This window comes from Triticum aestivum, chromosome 3A, assembly GCF_018294505.1.
Source record: "Triticum aestivum cultivar Chinese Spring chromosome 3A, IWGSC CS RefSeq v2.1, whole genome shotgun sequence".
Lineage (NCBI taxonomy): Eukaryota > Viridiplantae > Streptophyta > Magnoliopsida > Poales > Poaceae > Triticum > Triticum aestivum.
In genome coordinates this window covers 340,758,177-340,780,888 of record NC_057800.1, presented here as the reverse complement: position 1 = coordinate 340,780,888, position 22,712 = coordinate 340,758,177, and the positions used below count along the sequence as shown (strand labels likewise).

The following is a 22,712-nucleotide window of genomic DNA, read 5'->3' as shown; positions in this document are numbered from 1 at the left end:
TGGTGATGACCCCGAGTACATTATCTTTGTGAAGGCTTGTCTTAGAGCACATTTTCTAATCTTGGTCCTCTTACTTCCTTGGGATTTAGGTTTCTTCTACCTCAGACGGCCTCTTTTTCTCTATTAAGAAGTATTGAGGATCTTTTTGCTCGTCCTGCTCTTCCTGGTGAGAGCACTGTTGACCTTTATGGATCTCAGAGTCCACGTCTGAGCTTCTAATGACGAGCCTCTATCTGATCTGATGCGTTATCATCATGTTGTTAGGAGTCTTGTCTATATAGCTCACTGGCCCAGTTTTCTCCTATCATGTTCACATTTTAAGTCAGTTTGTCTCTGCTCCTAGTCGGTTCACTACTGTCACCTTCTTTCTGTTCTATAATGTCTTCAATCTGTCGCTGTCTATTCATTCCATGTTCCGGTTCATTACAAAATTTGGCCTGATGCTACCTGGGGCCGTAATCCTTCGAATTGTTTTCCCCCTTTTTGCTTATTGTGTTTTTGTGGAAGACAAGGAAACAAACTACAGTTTCCCGTTCATGTACAGAGGTTGAGTTGCGGGCTATGGCTCTTTCGACAACAAAGGTGACTTGGCTAGGGTGATTTTGTTTGACGATTTTGGTGTTCCTGTCACTACGCCAACAGTGTAGTATCCCGGTTGTATGAGGGATTTTCTCCATATGATCATATATTCCTGGGAGTATATATATGTAGGATATATAGGAAAATGATTATATACTCTTGGGAGTATGTACTCCCGCTCTTCATATACCTCATAGATGATACCACTATACCTTATTATTATTTTTAATATTCCTTATTAATGATTACTAGATACCTCAAAGTTAGTTTTGTGATTTTTTTTTTCATTTGGGTGCATGTATATTATTTATATGCACAAACTGCTTTTTTGTACGTACAAATGGTATATTACGCAAACTAGAAGAACACCCGTGCGTTGCAACGGGGTCAATTAACTTAAAGAGTTCAATATTAATATTCTTATACAATATCAAGTTACATTGGCGACCTTTTTTACCATCAAATACTCACACACACACTCTCTCACTCCCTCTTCCTCACTCTCTCTCCCCCTCTCCCTCCCTCTCTCTCTCTCTAACACACACACACATATCCAGCTTATTGGGTACGGGACCATAATCCATCTATTTCACACACACACGCTAGTGCATAACAATATGGATTATGTGTATTATATTTGCCACCACAACTGAGGGAATTAATTTCATGTAAATCGGCTAGCCACAGCTCCAAGAATACGCGAAGGAGGTGGCCCGGGTCGGCATCGGCGCCGTCCGGCGCGGGCCACGGGCCCGCTTCCAAGTGCGTCTGCACGCCGGCCACTCACGCCGGGTCCTTCAAGTGCCGCACCAACTCCCAGGGCCACGGGCAGGGAAGGAGGGCGGCTTCCCTGGCCGTGGCCCTGGGAGTTATTTAGTAATGTAGAATCAATCACGAACAACCTCACGGCCAGGGAAGTGGAGGGAGGGGACAACCTCACGAACAACCTCACAACCGCACCAACCACCGCATCAATTTAGATTTTATTTTTAGAGATTGTTCGTGATTGATTCTACATTACTAAATAACTTGCGCTAGTATGGAAAGTTCTGATCTACTGAGATTTCTTTCGTTGTGTTAGAGAGTGACACGAAAATAAACCAATGAGGTGGAGGGAGGGGACAAAAAAAACCAGCGAAGGTGGGAGGAGGTATAAAAAAACCATGGAAGGTGGGACGAAAATAAACCGTACGAGGTTACCAACTGCTCCATTAGGAGTAGAGACTATGGGCCTAGATTTTGTTTATAAAATTTGTATCAAGGTATCTTAGAATAATTAATAAGGTATATTGAGAATGAAAAAGAGGTATAAAACATTTGATTATGAGGTATATTGAACGTGTGAGTACATACTCCTAGGAGTACAGAAAATTAGTATATGTACTCCTGGGAGTATGTACTCCCGCTCTTCATATACCATATAGATAATACCACTATACCTTATTATTATTTCTAATATACCTTATTAATGATTACTATATACCTCAATTCAAGGCTTGAATGGTCGAGTAATCATGAATCTGCGAGATGGAAAACTCACATAATCTTTTGTCCGTAGTTCACTTTTTTGCTATACTTTCAACAACCTTCAATGTCTTTTTTGTTTTTCTGCAGGTTACATTTTCAGTTTATAATTACGTGAGGGGTCTTCTTCGATCTCAAGGTTATCCAACCGTACTTTACGCATCGGTCTTATTATGTGTGTAACATGTTACTAGTAGTGGACAGAACTGTCATTTTTGTAGGTGGATAGTTGTGATTGAGTGGCATTATGTTTATTTTGTACATCTACAATTTTATTTTCAGTTATTGAAGCATTCAAAAGAACATCACCATCTTGATATGCTTTTGTTTTTTTATTTGTAGCACTAAACCATGTTTAATTGGCAATGTCAATGAAAATCTGATATCTGTTTGTTCATGAAATCTCCTTTGTGATACCATCAAAGTGCTTCAGCTAGGAAAAATATGTTTTTTTATAAGAGTAAGGTCATGCTATCTTTCATATTTAATTCGTGACTTTTTGAGTGAAGGCGTATTCATTTCTAGAGTCCGATGCTTCTTTACAAGAATATATTTCAGCGTTATGTGATTAACTGTAATGGGCATGGCAATTTATTTCATGTAGCTTGAATGTGGTTGGCCTTGTTACCCCTGAGACCCCATATGGCCTTCCCCATTTGAAGCTTAGCTTTCCTTCTTCTGGATTGAGTTTCTTCTTGAGCACAAGGTCGCCCACTGTGCTTGTTCTCTATTGTGACTTTGTGCGTTTCTTCTTGAGCACAAGGTCGGTCACTGTGCTCCACGTTCTCCACTGTGACTTTGTGCTTGTCGTTATCTAGGATGTTGGCAATGCGTATTGATTTGAGCTTCAACTCTTCTATTGTGACAGTCTCTTCCCCGAATAACAGTTTGAATGGGGTGAAGCCTATTGGTCAAGTCTCCATAGTCTTGGTGGATTGTAGTAACTTTTGTAGCTCTTCTACTCATCGTCTCTTCTCTAAATCATCAAGACATGTTTTCAATCCTGTCAAAATGGTTATTTTTGCCCTTTCCACAAGGCCATTTGCTATTGGATTGCCCATTAATGCAGAGCATAGCTTGATGCCTGGGTTCTCACAAATGTTTCGAATGTCCTGCAGTCAAGTTGTCTAGCATTGTCTACTATGAGGTTGCTTGGGACTTCAGATCTGCAAATGATGAACTTCGAGACAAATTGCTGGACAACGACTATTGCTTTCTTAACTAGAGGCACACCTACGTATTTCGCCTCTCTGGGGGCTATGCTCAGTCGTTCGATTAGATCTATTTCACATCTTGTGATGGGCCAAGTTGGTGGAATCGGTTGTAACTCATGAGCTGTTTTGTTTGCATCTCATGCCATCCATTGGCATGTAGACATCTCTTGACAAATTCCTGGGCGCCTGACAGGGTTGTCCGCCAATAGAATGGTGGCATGCCTTGGCACCAAGTGACCCATAGAGGCCTTCTTGAATGTCCTTTTATGAGTTCTTCACCTTCCGCTTTTGGCTTCACTTCCTCCCAAGTATTTTCATATTTTTTGAGTGCCAATCTTCTTGCTTAGTTGTAAGCAAATTGATTTTTAGAATTCCTTTTGTTGAAGGGTTGTGGACCTCCTCATAAAATGCACCTTCTGGGATGTTGGTTCTAGATCTTGCTTGCAAGTGAGCATATTCGCATCAAGTTATTGATGTCGTAGAATGTTTCGTACAGTTATTCTTCGAAGTGTTTGTGCATTCCCCTTGATAAAGCTAGGTACCATTTCATTTTTTTGGATTCTTTGTTTGATAGTTCTTGTCTCTGCGGTTGGTGATGAGTTGAGTCAGTATTGACCAACGCTATGTTGCTCATGCTGCTTTTAATTTGCTCAGGCCCAACAATAGTGCATAGTTTTTATGTCGTCCTCATATCGTCACCGTATTGACGATATAAAGTTATGGCGCCCCTTCAGTCCAAAGCCGTCGGTCTCACAATATGTAGGTGTTGTAGCCAATGTTTGGTTTGGAGGTTGTAGGGTGGGGCACTCGCAGGACGCAAGGATCGTCGCCGTTTAGGCGCCTTGATAAAACGGCACCTTGATCAGTAGAGGGGTGACAAGGATCCTGGGAATGGATACGTTGGCCATAGGTGCTAGGAAGTCGACGGCCGAGACCTCATGGGCTCGGTAAGCTTTGGAGGAGAAGGAAACATAACAGACGTTGTTCGGCGCAACCCAATAGAGCTAGCTCGAGACTGGTCCGACTCTAGCCATGTAACCCTGATTTGACCAAGTATATATAGTAAGGCAAGTCATTTTCCCACCCATCTCTTTTCTTTTACTTGTCCGGCGCCAGGCTGAGAGACTTGTAACCCAAGAGATATAGATCTCCTCGGCGATCTTCTCGATCCATGGCGTGCACCACATCAATACAAACATCAGAGGCAGGAGTAGGGCCTTAATTCCTCTCGGAGGGCCTGAACCTGGGTAAATCCTTCACCCTGTGCCTCATCATCTCGATTCGCTGTGTGCTTGCCCTATCGAACAAAACGTCGTCCCTTGACGGCGTTGCCTGTACTACCGACATTTGGCGCACCAAGTAGGGGCAAAGTATGCAAATCTAACTTACCAAATCGAGATGGCCTCCGCAACCATGATCTGCGGTTCTGTGACGAACCAAGATCTTACCCTTCGCATCCTCTACTTCGTCTCAAAGAAGGCAGAGGCCTGGATCCTTCCCACCCCTTTCCGTAAGGGGTAGGCCTTTAGCTTCGAGGGCGTGGACTTCGTCACCGGGGTCCTTGGGTCGTGCTCTGTAGTCTCCACTCGGCCGCCTTGCTTGCCCCTTGAGAATCTGTGCCAAAGAAGGCCCTGGGCTGACCATGGGCTAGCGTGAGAAGTCTTCATGACGGGCCTGATCCTCGGCGCTGTCGGAAGTCATGACGTCCTGTCAACCCTCATAACGGAGCAAAGCCCTGCGGGCGCACAACTCAAGGAATGCGCCTCCACCTCTCCGTCGAGCAGTAGGAACTCAAGCGCCAGAAGGACAAGTTCACCTCCCGACGCCTCAAACGCCTCCAAGAGCTACGTGACCACACTCTTCAGGTCAACAACTAGTTCGGTCTCCTGAAGAAGAGGAGTCCTCGTCTTCCTCTCCGGTCTGGAACCTCATCATGGTTACGATAGCGGCCAACGCAATTGAGATCCTGGAAGGAGTCCCGGGACATGAGAAGTTGCATTAGATCCGGGTCTAGTTTGAGGAAGCCGCCGCCTTGCAGGCGGTGATCTCCGTGGGGCGGGCTCGATTGGTAATGTCCAATACCAAGAGCTCAAGGGGCCCTTAAGCTTTCGGCTCTTTGGCCCATCATCCCGGAGCCTCGGTGAGGTCCAGATTCAACCATTTCAAGGACTCACCAAGGCATGCCTTGCCCTCATCACGCTACCCTGAGATCGGAAGTTGGACAAGCTGGACAAGCGACTGACCTTTGGTCCGGCAGCTTCACCGTGGAGTACATGGTGCATGGGGGAGCGGACAACGAAAACGCTGCCATGGCAAGGGAAAATGCTGCCACGACTGCAAATCTGGCTTCAGCCGAAAGCCCTGCAATGGCAGTAACTCCCACTGGAGTGACTACATCGAGGACGCGGTATGTCTGACCATGAGTGCAAGTATAGTGCATGCTGTCGGTCATGGGATGGCGCGGTCCAGTAGGAGAGCATGCAATCCTGCAAGAATAAAAGGGAGAAACGCAGCATTAAGTACGCTACACAAAAACTCTTGTGTCTCCTCTGTTCTTCGTTTTTGACTGAGAGAGAGAGGAAGTTTTTCAAAGTGTTGACATCATGGAGAGCTTGGTTTGCTTCCTCCACACGGTCAGCCTCTTATTGGCAATGCACTATGCGCTCTTCTTGTAGGCGACACTTCATGTTGACGACGTCGATATTCTTCTTGGCGAAGTTGTGGTGCCCAATCCTCTTAGACGCGTTTTTCATGAGCTTCTTCACGGCGTTCACAGTGGAGTATGGGGTTCCGAAGTCCATTGCCCCTATGAAGAGGTGGCGCTTGGTCTTCATGGTGGGATGTCGTCGAGCCCGGTGTGAATAGCGCTGGAAGGTATCTCGAAAGCATGGGTACTTGATCGCCATCTTGAAGAAGGCGAATATCATGAAGACTTGTGGTTGTTGAACATGACCTGGATGCTCTCCATTTGCCCTTTCATTGTGGCGTCGAGGTAGTCCTTGTTGCGAGCTTCGAATTTGCGCATCTCTGCACGGAAGTCGGTGGCGAGGTTGTTGATGCACTCATGCAAGATGGCATTCACATCATTCATAGCTTGTTTTAAGCTGAAGTGGTGCGTCTTGGTGACATAGTCGTTCGCATCCTCTTGGTTGCCGTAGACTGGGCGAGATGTACCGTCCCTATCCGTAATGACACTCAACAAGGTGTAAGTAGAGATGGAAAAGAACAATACCAAATTTACCTCTTTTTGATGTTGGTGAAGGCTATGTTTTAAAGGCGTCCCTAAGGCGACGCCTAGGCGACGCCTAGGCGTCGAAGCGCTCCCCCTCCGCTTTGGAAAATCGACCGCTTTGGGCGCCTAGGCGTCCAAAGCGCCCGCCTAGGCGTCGCCTAGGCGCCAAAGCGCCCCCCCTCCCTAAGGCGGTAAGGCGTCGCCTTAAAAACATAGGGTGAAGGATCAAGTGATCTCACAGCTGACAATGTGAAATGAGTGCACTTGGTGATGAATCTTGTCCAACCTCACACCTACACACAAAGGCATGACTTAGTGGAGCTCAGTAGGGGTTAGTGGCATGACTCAAGCAGTTTGGAGTTCAAGATGTTGTAGAAGTTGGAAGCGAACCGCAATGAACTCAAAATGCCATGCAAGTGATTACAAATGTAAGAGAGGTATTTTTGGGATTTGGAGACCTTGTATTCATCTGCGAATTCCGTCAGTACCAGGAAACTGACCACAGAAAGGGCTTCGTGTCCATATGCTAGCCTGACTTGGGATTTTGAATTCCGTCAGTGCCGGCAAACTAGCCACGGAAAGGGCTTCATGTCCATTTGCTGGGCCCTTGACTAAAGGTTGACTTTCGGGGCCCTCTGGTCCTCAGAACTAGATCCCGGTCAGCTCCGGGCGCCTCGTCATTCTCTTGGCTCCACTTGGGGGCACCTTCCGCGATCCTTTCCTCTAGGGCCTGTCGGACCTAGCTTGGCTGGTGTGGATCCTGGTGGGGCCTGGACATTCAAATTGTTGGATAAAAGCCAAGAGTGAGAAGCCACAAATGATGATTGCATCAACTGGAGGTGGACATGGTTCCATTATAGCACAACAATCTAACTCCTTCTCATTGTTTTCAAGGCATCCCTAAGGCGTCAGGGTGCCCTCCAATCTCAAGGCGTCGAGCTTGCCTTTGACAGCCACAGAAGGTGTCCGCTTTGGAGCTTGAGGAGTCGGTTAGATCTGCGCCACCGGCAACAAGGTATGGATGGATTCCATCCTCTCTTCTTTCCCCTCGTCTAACTTTTCCCCGCCCTCCTCTGCTCTCCTCTCTAGGCGGCCGTCGGCGACCAGATCCGCCAGCTTCCTCTCCGGTTGCTGCTCCCCATCTGGCCCCTCTCCCATCCTCTCTCTTCTCCCCCCCCCCCCCCCCCCCCCCCCCGCCCCCCCGCGCGCGCGCGCGCTTCAGGCCCCTCCCTCAATGCTGCAGCGCCTCGCCTTAGCACATTGCTCCTTGTTGTATTAACTACAGGTAAGCTCAGAGCCATACAATAAAATAGCAGAACCTGGCTAATCATAGCAAACATTCTTCACAGCAACATGTTCCACAGGACAACACCATGTTATTGCAACAATCTTAAATGCACCTAACTTCATCAGACCTAACAGCGATTGAATTTCACATGAAATAGGGGTTCTTTGACATTCATATAGGACATCTCCAAATGAGGGAGTAGTTTGGGTGATGCCCATGCAGATGAAAGGAAGATACTGCGAGTTGAAGTTGAATTGATTTTGTACTGTGGAATGGAAGAAAATTTTATCTGTACACAGTTATACTGTATTAGGATTCGCCTTTCTCTCTTTCTTCCCACTTGGACTTTTAGATTGAACACCTGAAATACATTCAATCTGCAAGAAAGATGTTCCATCTTTTTTACTGAGCTGATAAATTATCAGGTCAAATGTATATCTTAATCCTGGTTAGCAACATTAAAAGATTGTCACTACCAGGTGCCAAGTTGTACTTTGGTTTTTGCTACTAGTGGCCTTGATAATTTTAAAGTATTTGGTTCCTTGTCCTTACATGAAGTTCGTAATGTCTTTCTGATTCAGTGCCTTTTGCATGCAAAATGTGTTTATTTAACCATTCGGTTATGGAGACCTATTTATTATCCTCTGCTACAAGAGCCAAAATGGTTTTACCTTTTTTTCACTTGCACCATGCACCACACTTAGCAGTTTTAACACATCTATTCACCATTTTTTTCTTAACAATTTACTTAGAAAAAGCACAAGCTGATATAATCACACATATCACTAGCAATCAAGCTCAAGCACACATATATCACTACAGCTATCACCTAGCTAGCTGAAGCAATTTAACAACATTTGAACATGCATGTTCAGTCGGTTGAGACAATTTGATTCATTCAAGCCAGGGGCAAATTAGGCATTTCATAGGTGCTATTTCTCCTCCCAACATGTGGAGTTAATTTAGTGACTGTTTTCTAGCAAATTCTGGTATTTTTGTAATGGTACTTGGCAAATTGTGTTTTTCAGAGTGTCTGGGCAATTGATGTAACATCACATTGTCGAGGAGAAAATTTGGCATAAATATTACCCACGTGGTGTTTTTTTTTGTCTGCAGATGTATTTTTGTTATGATAAATTAACGGTAGTTTTTTTAACCCACAGTAGTGGATTTTGTTAAACAAGAATTTAATTTGTACTGATTGTTGACAGCATACCATGTTAAATATTAAACATTAGCCATGTTCTATTTTTGTTGATGCAGATAATAGAACAACGTACATACTCTGGTGTCAGCTCCTGACTATTCTTGTTCATTTTGCAGATACTAAAAATGGCGAACTGTCCATACAGGAAAATATTTTAGCTGCTTCCTGTGCAGGGATTGCAACAGCTGTTGCAACTAATCCATTATGGGTTGTGAAGACTAGACTACAAGTATGTATACTACATTGCTATGCTTGTCTTTATTTCAGAAGGCCCAATTTATTTTTGTAACAGAGGCACATATCGATTCTGTAGATTTATGGTGTTGCAAATTACTTCCAAACTTGTGTCTTGTATATTCCCACCTTTTGGGTTTAGAAGGTCTCTTACCAAAATCAGATATGTTGCTAATGCAAATTCCATTACCCTTGCCATCCTGTCCCCACATTACTCGCTAGACCATTTACTCATTGGTTGATGTGCAGAGTTTAATACGAGCACTAACTATGCTATGAGTAGTGCTACATGTCCGATGATTTCTCATTGGATCTTTGTCCGACGGTAGCCAATTACCAAGGGATCACATCGCTACTTGAAAAACAAGCATAGGATCACGTTGCTGTACACAGATCAGATGTAAATCATCATATGCAAAACAATTCCTTTGTGCTATTGGCTGTGCATGGGCAGAGTTAAAGGGGGGAAATTAGGTGGGAGATTATAGCGAGCATTTTAGGATGTGGTTAATAAAAAAGATTGAAATGTTAATGACTGTCTTGGTATGGGTTTTCTTTGTGAGGGGCCTTGTAAACCCAAAAGGATGGAGTATGATATCATTAAGATCATGCAAGACTGATTGTATACCTTGGCTTGCATTAGTTTTCTTTACGCTGTGTTTGCGTGTGAACAATCGAATCAAAGCCGGATGGATGAAGTGGCGCCAAGCTTCTAGCCTTCTTTGTGATAAGAGAGTGCCACAAAAGCTGAAAGGCAAGTTCTACAGGACGGCGGTTCGACCTGCAATGCTGTATGAAGCTGAGTGTTGGCCGACTAAAAGGCGACATGTTCAACAGTTAGGTGTCGCGGAGATGCGTATGTTGAGATGGATGTGTGGCCACACGAGGAAGGATCGAGTCCGGAATGATGATATACGAGATAGAGTTGGGGTAGCACCAATTGAAGAGAAGCTTGTCCAACATCATCTGAGATGGTTTGGGCATATTCAGCGCAGGCCTCAGAAGTTCCAGTGCATAGCGGACGGCTAAAGTGTGAGGAGAATGTCAAGAGAGGTCGGGGTACACCGAATTTGACATGGGAGGAGTCCGTTAAGATAGACCTGAAGGATTGGAGTATCACCAAAGAACAAGCTATGGACAGGGGTGCGTGGAAGCTTGCTATCCATGTGTCAGAGCCATGAGTTGGTCGCAAGATCTTATGGGTTTCACCTCTAGCCTACCAAACTTGTTTGGGACTAAAGGCTTTGTTGTTGTTGTTGTTGTTTGGATGGCTGTATTGGAGGCCTCCATATTGAATTGGTTTCATTTCCAGTTCAGCCATGAAATTGTAATGGACATGAATACGAATTTGGTTATTTGGGTGTTAACTGAATTGGCTCACATGAAATTGTAATGGACATGAATACGAATTCGGTTATTTGGGTGTTAACTGAATTGGCTCACGGAATCATACTGAGGTTTCAGTACGGAATCATGTTTGGATGGCAAACTATGGAATTGCATAGCAACATATGTATGCATCAAAACAATTTTGTTTACAATGTGTGACTATAATTGGATGATTATATAGGATTTCTTTTACCAAATTTAACAACACAATAGTTCAGATAGCTTCAAGTTAAACATGACATAGTTCCAAATTTGACAAAACAATAGATAGGTTCAGGTTCAACCTTGTGGCGCGCTGGATTGTTTAGCCCTATGACATTCCGATTGAAAATCCCGCGGTTGCAATTATCCATTAACTATATGGCAAACACACTTGGAAGTGTTCTATAAAGGCGAAACATAAGCACGCAGATTTTGACGGAAACATAGTACTGACGAAAGAACAGCAACTGAACCTGAAGAACAGAGATACAGAACAGGGCTCGTTCCTGTCGAGCCAAAGCTTCTTGAGATACAGAAGAGGGCTGGTTCCCCGACAACACGCCACGCCATGCGGGCAGCGGCCCTTGGTCCTCCTGGCAGCTGGCCCCTGGTCTTACGGGCAGACGGCGTGCGCTTTGCAGGAGGTGCGGAGCTGGATAGCCGGAGGAGCCCAACAGTGCATGAACCACATCGATCTCAACATCCAATGGCTCCTTGAATATCGGTGAACCAGTGCATCAGCTCCCCCTTGGAGGTGTCGGAGGGGATGCAGCAACGGGCTTGAGCTCAGATGGGACCTGGCGGCATGGGGCCAGGGCCAGGGAGGACAAGATCGAACTGTGGCGAGGAGAGGAAGGGACGACAGCGGAGGAGGAAGGGAAGGGACGGCCTGCCGAAGATACCCGCGTTGCCGTGGTTGATCTAGCTGGGCGCCGCCGTCGACTGCCTCGCTGTGTTCTCTCCTGTCCTCGTTTCCTCCCCTTTTCTCTGTTCGCGGTCGTGGGACGAAACATATCATCCTTAACCGCTATGTTTTGCGGAAGAGCCAATTCAACCGAAATCGGAGCGAGAGGGCTCGTTTCCTCCCATTTTCTCTGTTCATGGTCGTGGGACGAAACATATCATCCTTAACCGCTATGTTTTGCGGAAGAGCCAATTCGACCGAAATCGGAGCGAGAGGGCTCCGAATCGTTGGGATGATAGTTTGCCTGCGAGCTGTAATGCCTGTGTATTCGTTACAGTTTTGGTGTGATATTTCAGAGTACATCGGAACACCTGTATTGAGAGCAGCCCAATACCAAATCCAATTCGACAGCCCAATACAGACATCCAAACACAGCGTTAGCGTAAATGGTGCTTGTATTAATGTTGATCAAGGTGCATAATTGTCTAACAACTAATTCAAGTAAATCCTAGCCCCGGACACAAGATATTTAGCAAGGTTAGTCTCAACCTTGTAAGGGATGATGCTATCCATTGGGGTGTCGCATGTTGGCATCGTCTTCACATGAATCCACGGGCATATATATGGTGATCCCAAATTTAAGTTGTAAAACCTGATATTTTGTTTTACCAAACCAGAAGAGAACACAACGTACAATACACACACAACTTAGGATGTTGACCAATCTAGCAAAGATCAGCTGTATTACTTGGATGCTTGTTATTGAAACTAAGGAAGTGTTTGGTTAGGGCATTGTTAACACAAATGATAATGTAATTAGGTTACAACGTGTTGTGTCTCTATTGAGACTATTGCTCATTTTGTTTGGTTCTCTTCGGTAATGGTAACAGTCTAACAGCGACAAGGCAAGCAATCAAAGAGGTGAGAAAAGGCACTTTAAGGGGTGCCACTATGTGATTCTCTTGCTCTATTGCTGAGATAACCCAGAGCTGAGAAGGACCATGTGTAGCGAGCCATGCATAGTCGAACTATCTCCAACGACACACATTGCTGGAGGCGAGATTATCAGCGGTGTGGCAATAGTGGCACGGTGCATGTGGGGAGTGGAGTGCTATTGATCAACCTGATCAGGCGATGGCCAATGCCCGAAGCTGCTCGAAAAATGACTATGTGCCCCATTTGGCATCGTTGTGAAAGATATGTCGAGCAAGCTGAGAAAAAAAGGGAAACAAGAATGACAGTGCCATGTACCGGGTTACACCAGCGGGCCGGAAGTTGACCCGCCAGGCCGGACATTTGCCCATCAAGCCATGATGCGGCCCATGCCCGCTTTCTGGCTGGCGGGCTCCTCAGGGCATGGCTATTTACTTGGGGATCAAGCGTGGCTATCTCGGAGATCACGGGGTATCTCCACCGGGTCGTAATCAACCTGGGCTCATGTAAACCCTAGGCCTTGTCCCCTATATAAGTGAGGCCTAGGGATAGACATCTAATCTAGTCTCAATACACCTATGCGATCATTGTACTCCAAACCCAATCAATCTAGCAGGAGTGTAGGGCATTACCTCCACCGTAAGGGCCTGAACTTGGGTAATTGCTTCGTGTGCACTCTCAGCTAAACTTCCATCCCGTGCTTCCATCCTGGACTGGTAGCTCGATGACGCAATGGTTTATCTCACCCTTCTCCGGAACCCCATGGCGGTCGTGTGGATCTGCACGACAACATCAACCTCATGCCAGATCAACCGATGGCCGAGTGGTTCAACACTGTGATCAAGGCAGCAGTGGTGCAGCACGACATGTCAACCCAGATGCGCAACCGACTAGCGATCACCTCTGAGCTGCGCACAAACGTCAATTCTTCGCGCCCAATCGCAACTGACCTGTAGCTCAAACTCGTTAGGCCGCCCGTCACCATTCGATCTGACCCTCATGGTTCAAGACCGACTCGTAAGTCGGCCGATGCGTGGGATACCATCCAAGCCCTTCACGCTCGTAGAGCACCACGATACCGATGGGACCCAGAGGTCCTTAGCCTGGTTCACTCAAGTCGGGCGGCATTCATCAACCTGGCATGCTTTATCAAAGACATCCTCGAGCACCCTTTCACGCCAACATTCCAGGTGTAGGGCGTCGACAAATATATGAGCGACTCCAAGTCGGACAACTGGCTAGCCGACTACCTCACAGTCGTCAACCAAGCCAGAGGAGATGAACTGAATGCACTTTGCTACGTCCGTAGCCAATTCTATTTATGAGTGTCAGGTTTTCTAGGATGCGTTCATGACAAATTTTGAAGGCACCTACCAGATGTCATGCAGTGCCTATGACCTCACTTATTGCATTCAAGAGCCTTAGGATACGATCCGCTGGTTCATCTCGTGGTTGCTCAAAGAGAAACTCTTTGGACGATGTTTCCAGTGAGCAGGCTATTTAGGCCAAATTCGGGGCCAGGAAGTGTATGTGCGAGCTCATGGAAATCGCCAACGACTTCGCGGCCGAAGAAGAGATCGTGTGAGCTGGCAGGAAAAACTGGACCTGCCAGGACAAGCCCGAGTCCTCCAAGTCAAGGGGCTACCATGATCGCTCCAGGCAGAACCAGAAGCGCAAGCGCAAGAATGTCGAGTCGGACTCTGACCTTGTCGCCGCAGCCGAGTACAACACCCCGATGTAAAGGAAGCGGCCCTGGAAACAAGTAGTAGCGCATGTGGCAGCTGAAGGGGAAAACCCCAAGAAAAACCTATGATGAGATAATGGATGGCCTTGTAGCTACCACACCTACCTGGGCTACCAGGCGACACACGCAAGCCAACAATGCAACTTCAACGACTAGTTGGTCGCCGAAAAACCCAACAAGCAACGACGACTTCGAGAACAGTGCCCCAAGGGTGGCAGTCATCCCGAGAAGGACTTCCCTCATGATGTAAAGAAGGTGATGGGGTCTTTTGCGGCCTCGAATCATAGCGGGTCTAAAGGATCACACAGTGCAAGGCAATGTGCTAGTGCCCGACGTCCCCCAATGCCTCGACTGGTCCTACTGTGCGATTCTGTTTGACCAGTCCAACCTTCCGGACTACATATTCCTCACCTAGGGAGATTCACCTTGGTGCTCGACTTGGTCATGGGGGTTGTCAGCTGTCCAAGGTCCTGATGGAAGACGACATCAACATATTCTACATCTCACGCTGGAAAAGATGGGCATATCTCACGCCTGCAGCCGACCTCCAGCTATTTCCACGACATCGTGCCGGGGAAGTGTGCCCAGCCATTGGGATGGATCTCCTTGGAGGTTGTTTTTGTCACTCTCAAACTTTCGGCTGTGACACTATCTTTCGAGGTCATCCCTTTCAGGAGCGCCTATCATGCCCTCCTCGGCCGACCAACGTACGCGAAATTCATGGCAATCTTGCCTATCATGCCCTCCTCGGCCGACCAACGCACACGAAATTCATGGCAATCCCATGTTACGTGTACTTAAAGCTGAAGGTGCCGGGCCCCAGCCGGGTAATTATGGTCAGCGGCAACTTCAAGTGCGCACATGATTGCATGGTGGCAATGTCGACCTAGCTGAAGCTGAGCTCGCCAAAATCCAGAAGACGGCGGATCCCGAGGCCCTCTCGTCGAGCAAGAAGGTCAAGTGACCTCTGCTTTCTAGCTCGGCCAGGACACCCAGAAGGTCAAGCTGACCGTTGAGATCAACGCTGACCTGAGCAACACATAGGTAAGTGCTCTCATCAATTTTCTCCGTGAGAACCGAGATATCTTCGCATGGCAGCCTGCTGACATGCCTAGTGTATCGGCAAAAAATGCCAAGCACTCATTGCACGTCTTGAAGAGCGCCCGACCCGTGAAGCAAGCCCTGCGTTGATTCGCACCAGAAAGGTGTAAAGCTATTGGAGAAGAGCTAGCCTGGCTCTTGGCTGCCGGTTTCATTCGAGAAGTTTCCCACTTGGACTGGCTGGCAAACCCAGTCCTCGTCTGGAAGAAAAACTACATGTGGCGCATGTGCGTCTGACTACACCGACCCCAACAAGGCATGCCACAAGGATCCATTTCTGCTCCCTTGCATCGACCAGGTGATCGATTCCATTGTGGGGTGTGAGCGCCTATGCTTTCGGGATACCTACTCGGGATATCACTAGATCCGGATGAAAGAATCTGACCAGGAGAGGACCTCCTTCATCATGCCTTTTGGGCCCTTCTGCTACATCATGATGCCTTTCAGACTCAAGAATGCTGGCGCAACATACCAGTGCACCATGCAGAAGTGCCTCGGCGAGTAGATCAACGTCAACGTCGAGGCCTATGTCGACGACGTGGTGGTCAAGTCAAGGTTTGGAGGACAGACACCTGGCCGACCTCGCGAAGACGTTTGCCTGTGAAGACGTTTGCTAAACTGCGCCGATTCCGGATGAAGCTAACCCCGGACAAATGCCTGTTCGAGGTTCCTTCGGGCAAGCTTCTCGGCTTCATCGTCTCCCAGTGCGACGTCGAGCCCAAACCCTGACCAAATGGCGGCGATCTCCAAGCTCGGCAAACCCAAGAAGCCGAGGGACATCCAGAAGTTGGCAGGTTGCAACCCTAAGCCGCTTCATTTCCCAGCTTGGCGAAAAGGCCTTGCTGCTGTACGGTCTCCTTCAGAATTCAGACTAATTCGTCAGGATAGATGAGGCCCAGTCGGCACCGGACAACCTCAAGCAGCTGCTGTGAAGCAACCAATTTTGGCCGCTCCAAGAACTGACGAATCCATGCTTTTATATATCTGTGCTATTACATAGATTGTAAGCGTGGTGGTCGTGGTTTAATGCGAGGAGGAAGGCCGAGCTTAGAAGGTCCAACACCTGACGTATTACGTCAGTGAGGTGTTGTCCCCATCGAAGTCTCGTTACACCCACTATGAAAAGATCACCTATGGGGTGTTCATGGTGGCTCGGAAGCTGCTACACTACCTCCAGGCTCACCTGATCACTATGGTCAGCCACACACCCCTGGCCGACATCATCAACAATAGAAATGCCATGGGCCTGGTCGCCAATTGGCGCATCGAGCTCCTTCCCTTCAAGATCACTTACCAGTCTTGCAAGGTGATAAAGTCACAGGCCCTGTCCGACTTCCTAGTTCAGTGGACCAAGTCCCAGAATCTTCCCATGTAGGTCGACCTTGAGCACTGGTTTCTTGACGGATCCTGAGGTCTGGGCGTGGTCTGGAGACTTTTTTTTTGTTGCCAATTTTTAGCCCAAAAGGTCCTGAATATGCATTTTCCTTATAATTATTTATCTGTTTGGCAAAACGTTTTGAAATTTTCCCTGATTGAATATCATGGGAACCAGTCAATGGTCAAAACTGGCTGGGATGACTAGGCAGTCAATGGTCAAAACCAGTCAAAACTGTGTGAAACCGGTTTAGGGTTGTTTTTTGAACGGTTTTGAAAGTTTGAGGTTGTAAAGTAGACGGTTTTGAAGTTCGGGGTTGTATCTTTAGACTTTGATGACAATTCAGGGTTGTAACATGGACTTCTCTCCGATTTAATTGAATGTTTATCGTTAACAACTTAAACTAAGTCACAAGATCTTTGGACCTGATCATTTATAAGGAGTCATACATGAATTTTCATTGTTGCTTAATTTTGGGGCACAATCTTGCATTTGTGTGGCACATTGAATGATATTCAACAACTATATTACTCTGTTTTCTCCTGAAGACACAAGGGATGAGGCCTGGCGTGGTGCCTTACACGAGCGTCTTATCTGCGTTACGTAGGATTGCAGCAGAAGAAGGTCTCCGTGGATTGTACAGGTTGGCTGCATTTTGACTATAAAGCTCAATCGTTTTTACTTTTTGTTGTGTCCTTGATTGTTTCTTCCACAACAACAGTGGTCTTCTTCCTTCTTTAGCTGGGGTTACTCATGTAGCCATCCAGTTCCCAGTATACGAGAAGGCGAAGCTGTACCTTGCCAAAAGAGGTAATGAGATATCTTCTACAATGAAAAGTGAGACGAATCTGGGCAAGAGATTGACTGAAAAGTGTATGTGTTTTCCAGACAATACTACAGTTGACAAGCTTGGCCCTGGTCAAGTAGCAATTTGTTCTTCAGGATCCAAAATAGCAGCCTCGCTGATAACATACCCTCATGAGGTATGTTTATCGATCCTCCCTATTCGATAGTATACTTTCATCATCCAAATGCTATATCATTTGCTGCATACATGCTTCTCCTTCTATGGTAGTACAAGTGCAGTGTTGTTTGTAACGTCTGCCAGATCTGTTTGTGTCCCCATTATGGAATAGCAAATCATGGAGTGCAACAATTCACAAAGTCTTTTTACTTCTCACTGGGATAACTGAATGGAGCAGTTGTTACTGCCTACTACAAATGAGGAGTCTATTTTCAAATGAAATACATAAGCTTATGAAATGAGAGGCTAAAGAAATATTTTATCCATTACAAAATGTAAGCCGTATTTTTGGCCAGACGAGGATTTGACCAATAATTAGTCTATTAATATGTGGTTTGCGTCTACAAAGTCACAATCAGGATTCTTTGGACAGCATATCTAGTGACACCAATAACATGCCTTGATGAAACAAAATAGACCCTGACATGGATGGAGTATGATATATCTGATCTCCTTTAGGAGTTAAATTAGAGAAAGAAACAGAGAGATGTTTTTAATTTAACAAGGAATAATCACCTTCTGTTGGCACATCAAAAGGCCCTTTGCTATTATTTTAATTTTCAGTCATTGTTTTACACGCAGGTTGTACGATCTAAGTTGCAAGAACAAGGCCGTGTTCCCCATGGTGCTATACGGTATATAGGTGTAACGGACTGTATAAAGCAAGTGTTACAGAAGGAGGGGATTGCTGGATTCTACCGAGGTTGTGCTACAAATTTGTTGCGAACAACGCCGAACGCTGTCATTACTTTTACTAGTTATGAGATGATCAATCGACTCATGCACCAACTCCTGTCCTCCTAATTGAAAGATGGAAACCAACAAATCTTCAATGTGCTTGCAATGCTGAATCGTAAGTTCTGGCTGTAATGGTTCGTTATCGTGGTTGCATTGCCATTTGTCCATTATTGAAGAAAAGATAGCTGTTGACGACAGATTTTGGTAAAAGTAGACGGATCCAGAGGTTTGTATTTTGCCGTGAGGGAGAAACCCTGTTGTTTTAAATTCATTCTGCATAGTTGTTAGGAGCAAATCGTTGTCTACAGAAAGTTGGCATGCTTTTCTCCTTTTGCGCATCAAGAACGATGGCATGCTAATTGTCCATTCACGTTGATTTAAGCTTTTAGAAGAATATTTGGCCAGCTATTGTAGCTGATCATATGTTATCACTTTTTCCTTTGGAAGTGTCACACCCTTTGTTTCAACAATGACGATTATACTCCTATATAAAGGATGCTGGTGCCGCGGTGGCAAGGCGACATGCCTCGGCGGTCTATGACAGGTGGATCGTGGGCAGGCGTGGTGCCACCATCATGGAGCAGATTCGGTTGTGCTTGTGAGGAGCCCCCCTTGCGCCCTCTTGCTCGTGATGGCGTGATTGGACCTGCCTGTTGGCTGGCTTGTACGCCACGTGTCGGCTGCCCGGTTGCGACAGGCGGGGCGTGCGTTCCGCCCGCGACACCAGTTCACGCATGGAGGCTGGCTGTCAGCATCGTTCTAGACGGGCATGCGTGGCCGACTCGGCATGGGACAGACGGCTGTTTGGAGAGGGCCAACTGGCAGTGCTTGGTACGCCAGTCGGTTTTATTTGCGTGCTTGCCAGTTGGTTTTATGTTTTTTTAGATTAGCTACTAGTTGGTTTAATGTGCGTGCTTGTCTGGACGGCCGGCGTTCGTCGCCCCTGCTGGGTTGGGCCAAATTTAGTGTTTTGACCTGTTAAGCTGGATTTGACCCTGGTTCGAAGAACATTCAGGATCTGGTCTCTATCCTTACTGTTGGGGTAGATGACGGTTGGGTATAACTGTCTGCCGCCGAGGCCCTTAGCGGTAGGCCACTTATCCACGTCAGCTTAAGTAAAGGACTTGTTACCCGTGCCGTCAACCCTACCGCCGAGGCCTTTGGCGGTAGGCTGTTATACCCTATTGCTAGCGAGCCTGACGGTAGGTTTTGAACAGTTATAAGCCGGCTGGCGGGGTCTACCCACCAAGCCAGCCCTTACCCTCAGGGTCTTTGGCGGTAGGGTTGCATACCCTATCGTAAAATATAACCCACTCTCAGGAACAACATAGATTTCCCCTCTTCGACAGCTACCGCCGAGGTAGTTGGTAGTAGGGTATTATAGGCTATCGCAAAATAAACCCCAATTTCAGGACCAGAACCGTCTGGAGCTCGGTGTCTAGGGAGGGGGGGGGTGTTTGAAGCCTACTGCTAGATACATTGGTGGTTGGGTACTTCACCCTATCGCAACTTTCTCTCGTGGTAGGTACACTGTAACCACATCAGCAACAACCAACGGTTGTCCGCCTTTGCCGTCAATCCTACCGCAAGGGGCCTCGGCGGTAGGCAGTTATACCCTACCGCCATCGACCCCGACGATAGGAAAAGGGTTAGATCCCGTTTTTTTTAAAACAAGGTCATATCCGGCTTAACTTTCTAAAAAGGGTCAAAACACTAAATTTGGCCGCTAGGTTGCCTCGTACGCATGCGCCGCGTGAGCTTGTGCACACGACACGGGGTGTGAGTGTTGCATGGCCGACCTTGCCTACCATGTGGGTGTTTGCTAGGTACTTTTCTGGCTGGTCTTGTTTGTCTGCTTTTCTGGCTAGTCTTGTTTACGTATTTTTGTTTCGTAAAAAGGGGACATCGCTTGGCCTCTACATCAAGTGATGCACATATCCTTTTATTTATCATATCAAAGTTCATCATCCGACCATAACAAAGTTCAACCAATAAATTGTCACACATGACTACCCTTAGGGTAAATTTTTAATCATAGGGAAATGAGCCTCATGTATCACAAACCTACTAGTAGTCCACCAACCAAATCGGCTGAATAAATCTCGATAGACCATTTCCCATTGGTTGCACCCAAAAAACCGTGGGTGCCCGATCCTCCTTGTGTAGTAATGACCATATATGGATCCAACTGGCAGCCTTAAAGATAACCTGCACAAAGTTCGAAACTTTCATTCTATTAAAAATACAATCATTACTAGTGTTCCAAATGGCCCAAAGTAAAACACAAATTCCCACACAGATGTGAGACTTCAACTTGGGGTGCACCCTCACTAACCAGTTTCCAAACATATTCGTACTACTCGTGGGTGGAGGTAGATTGAAAGCTATATGGACTGTTCGCCATAGTAGCTTGACAAGTGGGCATTGAAGGATAGATGCTGAATCGACTCCTCATCACCACAAAAGCAACATGTAGTGCATCCCTGCCAATCTTTTTTGAGATTATCTTTTGTCATGATGACATTGCGATCCAAGTACCACATGAAGATTTTTATTTTCAATGGGACTTTCATTTTCCATATATATTTGATGTGAAAAGGCTGCCCATCATTGATGAGGTCTATATACATGGATTTGACTGTTAAGGCACCAGAAGCAGTCCAACTTCCAACGGAATGTGTCTTATTCGTGTGAAAGGTTGACCATCATCAACCTTTCAACAAGGTTTAACAAGTCTGTCCATCTGTCCCCAATCAGTGGTCTTCAGGCAACATTCAACGATATGTGGCCCATCACAGAGGCAACCGAGACATCTTTCTGCTGTGCAGTATGATAGAGACGAGGGTATTGCATGGCTAGTGGCTTGTCCCCTAGCCATGTATCTTCCTAGAACCTAGTAGGTAGGTCATTTCCTGCAGTGAACATCCCTTCGCGAAAAAATCATTTTTAACTCCCATGAGTCCTTTCCAGAAATGCGAGTTTGTTGGTTTTGCCTGAACCTTACAGAGGGTTTTTGAATGAAGGTACTCAATCCTAAGTAATTCTTGCCAAACCCATCCCCGGTAAGTATCTTGAAAAGCCATTTACTCAACAGACACTTATTTTTAATCTCAAGGTCTTCCACCCCTAGACCTCCTTGGTCTTTAGGGCGACAGATCACATCCCACCTTGTCAGGTGGTATTTACGCTTATGTTCATCAGACTGGCAGAAAAACATGGATATGTAGTAATCCAATCTTTTTCTTACCCCTTTAGGTATTTTAAAGAAAGGTAACATGAACATAGACAAGCTTGTCAGAACAACATTGATTAGAGTGAGCCTTGCCCCATAAGACATAAGCTTACCAATCTAGCAACTCAACCTTTTCTCAAAGCGATCCTCAATACCTTTCCATTCCTTATTAAGAAGTTTACGGAAATGCTAGGATACCAAGGTATCTAAAGGGGAAAGAGGCTGACTCACAACCAAACAGTTGTTTGTACTGATCCTCTTCTTCTTTGGCTTTTCCAAAGCAGAAGAGTTCGCTTTTGTGGAACTTAATTTTGAGACCAGATAATTGCTCAAATAAATAAAGAATAAGTTTCATATTTTTTGCCTTTTCAATGTCTTGTTCCATGAAGAATATGGTGTCATTGTCATACTGAAGTACCGATACCCCACTGTCCACAAGATGAGGAATTAAGCTCGCAACATGACCCGCTTCCTTGGCCCGGCTAATGAGAATCCGTAGAAGATCTGCCACAATGTTGAGAAGAATAGGCGACATAGGGTCTCCCTGTTGCAAACCCTTTCGTGTTTGGAAATAGTGACCAATGTCATTATTTATGTTGACACCTACGCTTCCTCCTTTCACAAATGTGTCAATCCATTGGCACCATTTTCTCAGGAAGCCTTTCATGCGCATACATTGTTGCAAGAATGGCCATCTAACTTTGTCATAGGCTTTTTCAAAATCCACTTTGAAGACAACTCCATCAAGTTTCTTTGAGTGTAACGCGTGAATCATTTCATGCAAGACAACAACCCCCTCTAGGACGTGTTGCCCTGGCATAAACGCTTTCTTGGTTGGTCTCACCATGTAGGATCGAAAGTAGGTCTAGAGGGGGGGGGGATTAGACTACTTGACCAAATAAAAATCTAACATTTTCCTAATTTTAGATGTGGGCAGCTATTATCAATTAGCACAAGTCAAGCAATCAACCTACACATGCAATTCTAAGTGTTGCAGTGGAAAGTAAAACAT

At 46.1% G+C, this 22,712-nt stretch overlaps 1 protein-coding gene across 1 annotated transcript in view; it reads left to right on the top strand.

Annotated features, from left to right (window-relative positions):
• Positions 1 to 18,909, top strand: part of LOC123061263 (nicotinamide adenine dinucleotide transporter 2, mitochondrial) — a 32,773-nt gene extending 13,864 nt beyond the window's left edge. Inside the window, exons 4-9 of the mRNA XM_044484278.1 lie at positions 2,194 to 2,242; positions 9,161 to 9,273; positions 17,255 to 17,349; positions 17,428 to 17,516; positions 17,595 to 17,689; positions 18,313 to 18,909. Of these exons, the coding sequence (XP_044340213.1) occupies positions 2,194 to 2,242; positions 9,161 to 9,273; positions 17,255 to 17,349; positions 17,428 to 17,516; positions 17,595 to 17,689; positions 18,313 to 18,534 (663 nt within the window). The 3' untranslated portion in view covers positions 18,535 to 18,909. The remainder of the gene's footprint in view (positions 1 to 2,193; positions 2,243 to 9,160; positions 9,274 to 17,254; positions 17,350 to 17,427; positions 17,517 to 17,594; positions 17,690 to 18,312) is intronic.
• Positions 18,910 to 22,712: the final 3,803 nt, after the last annotated feature.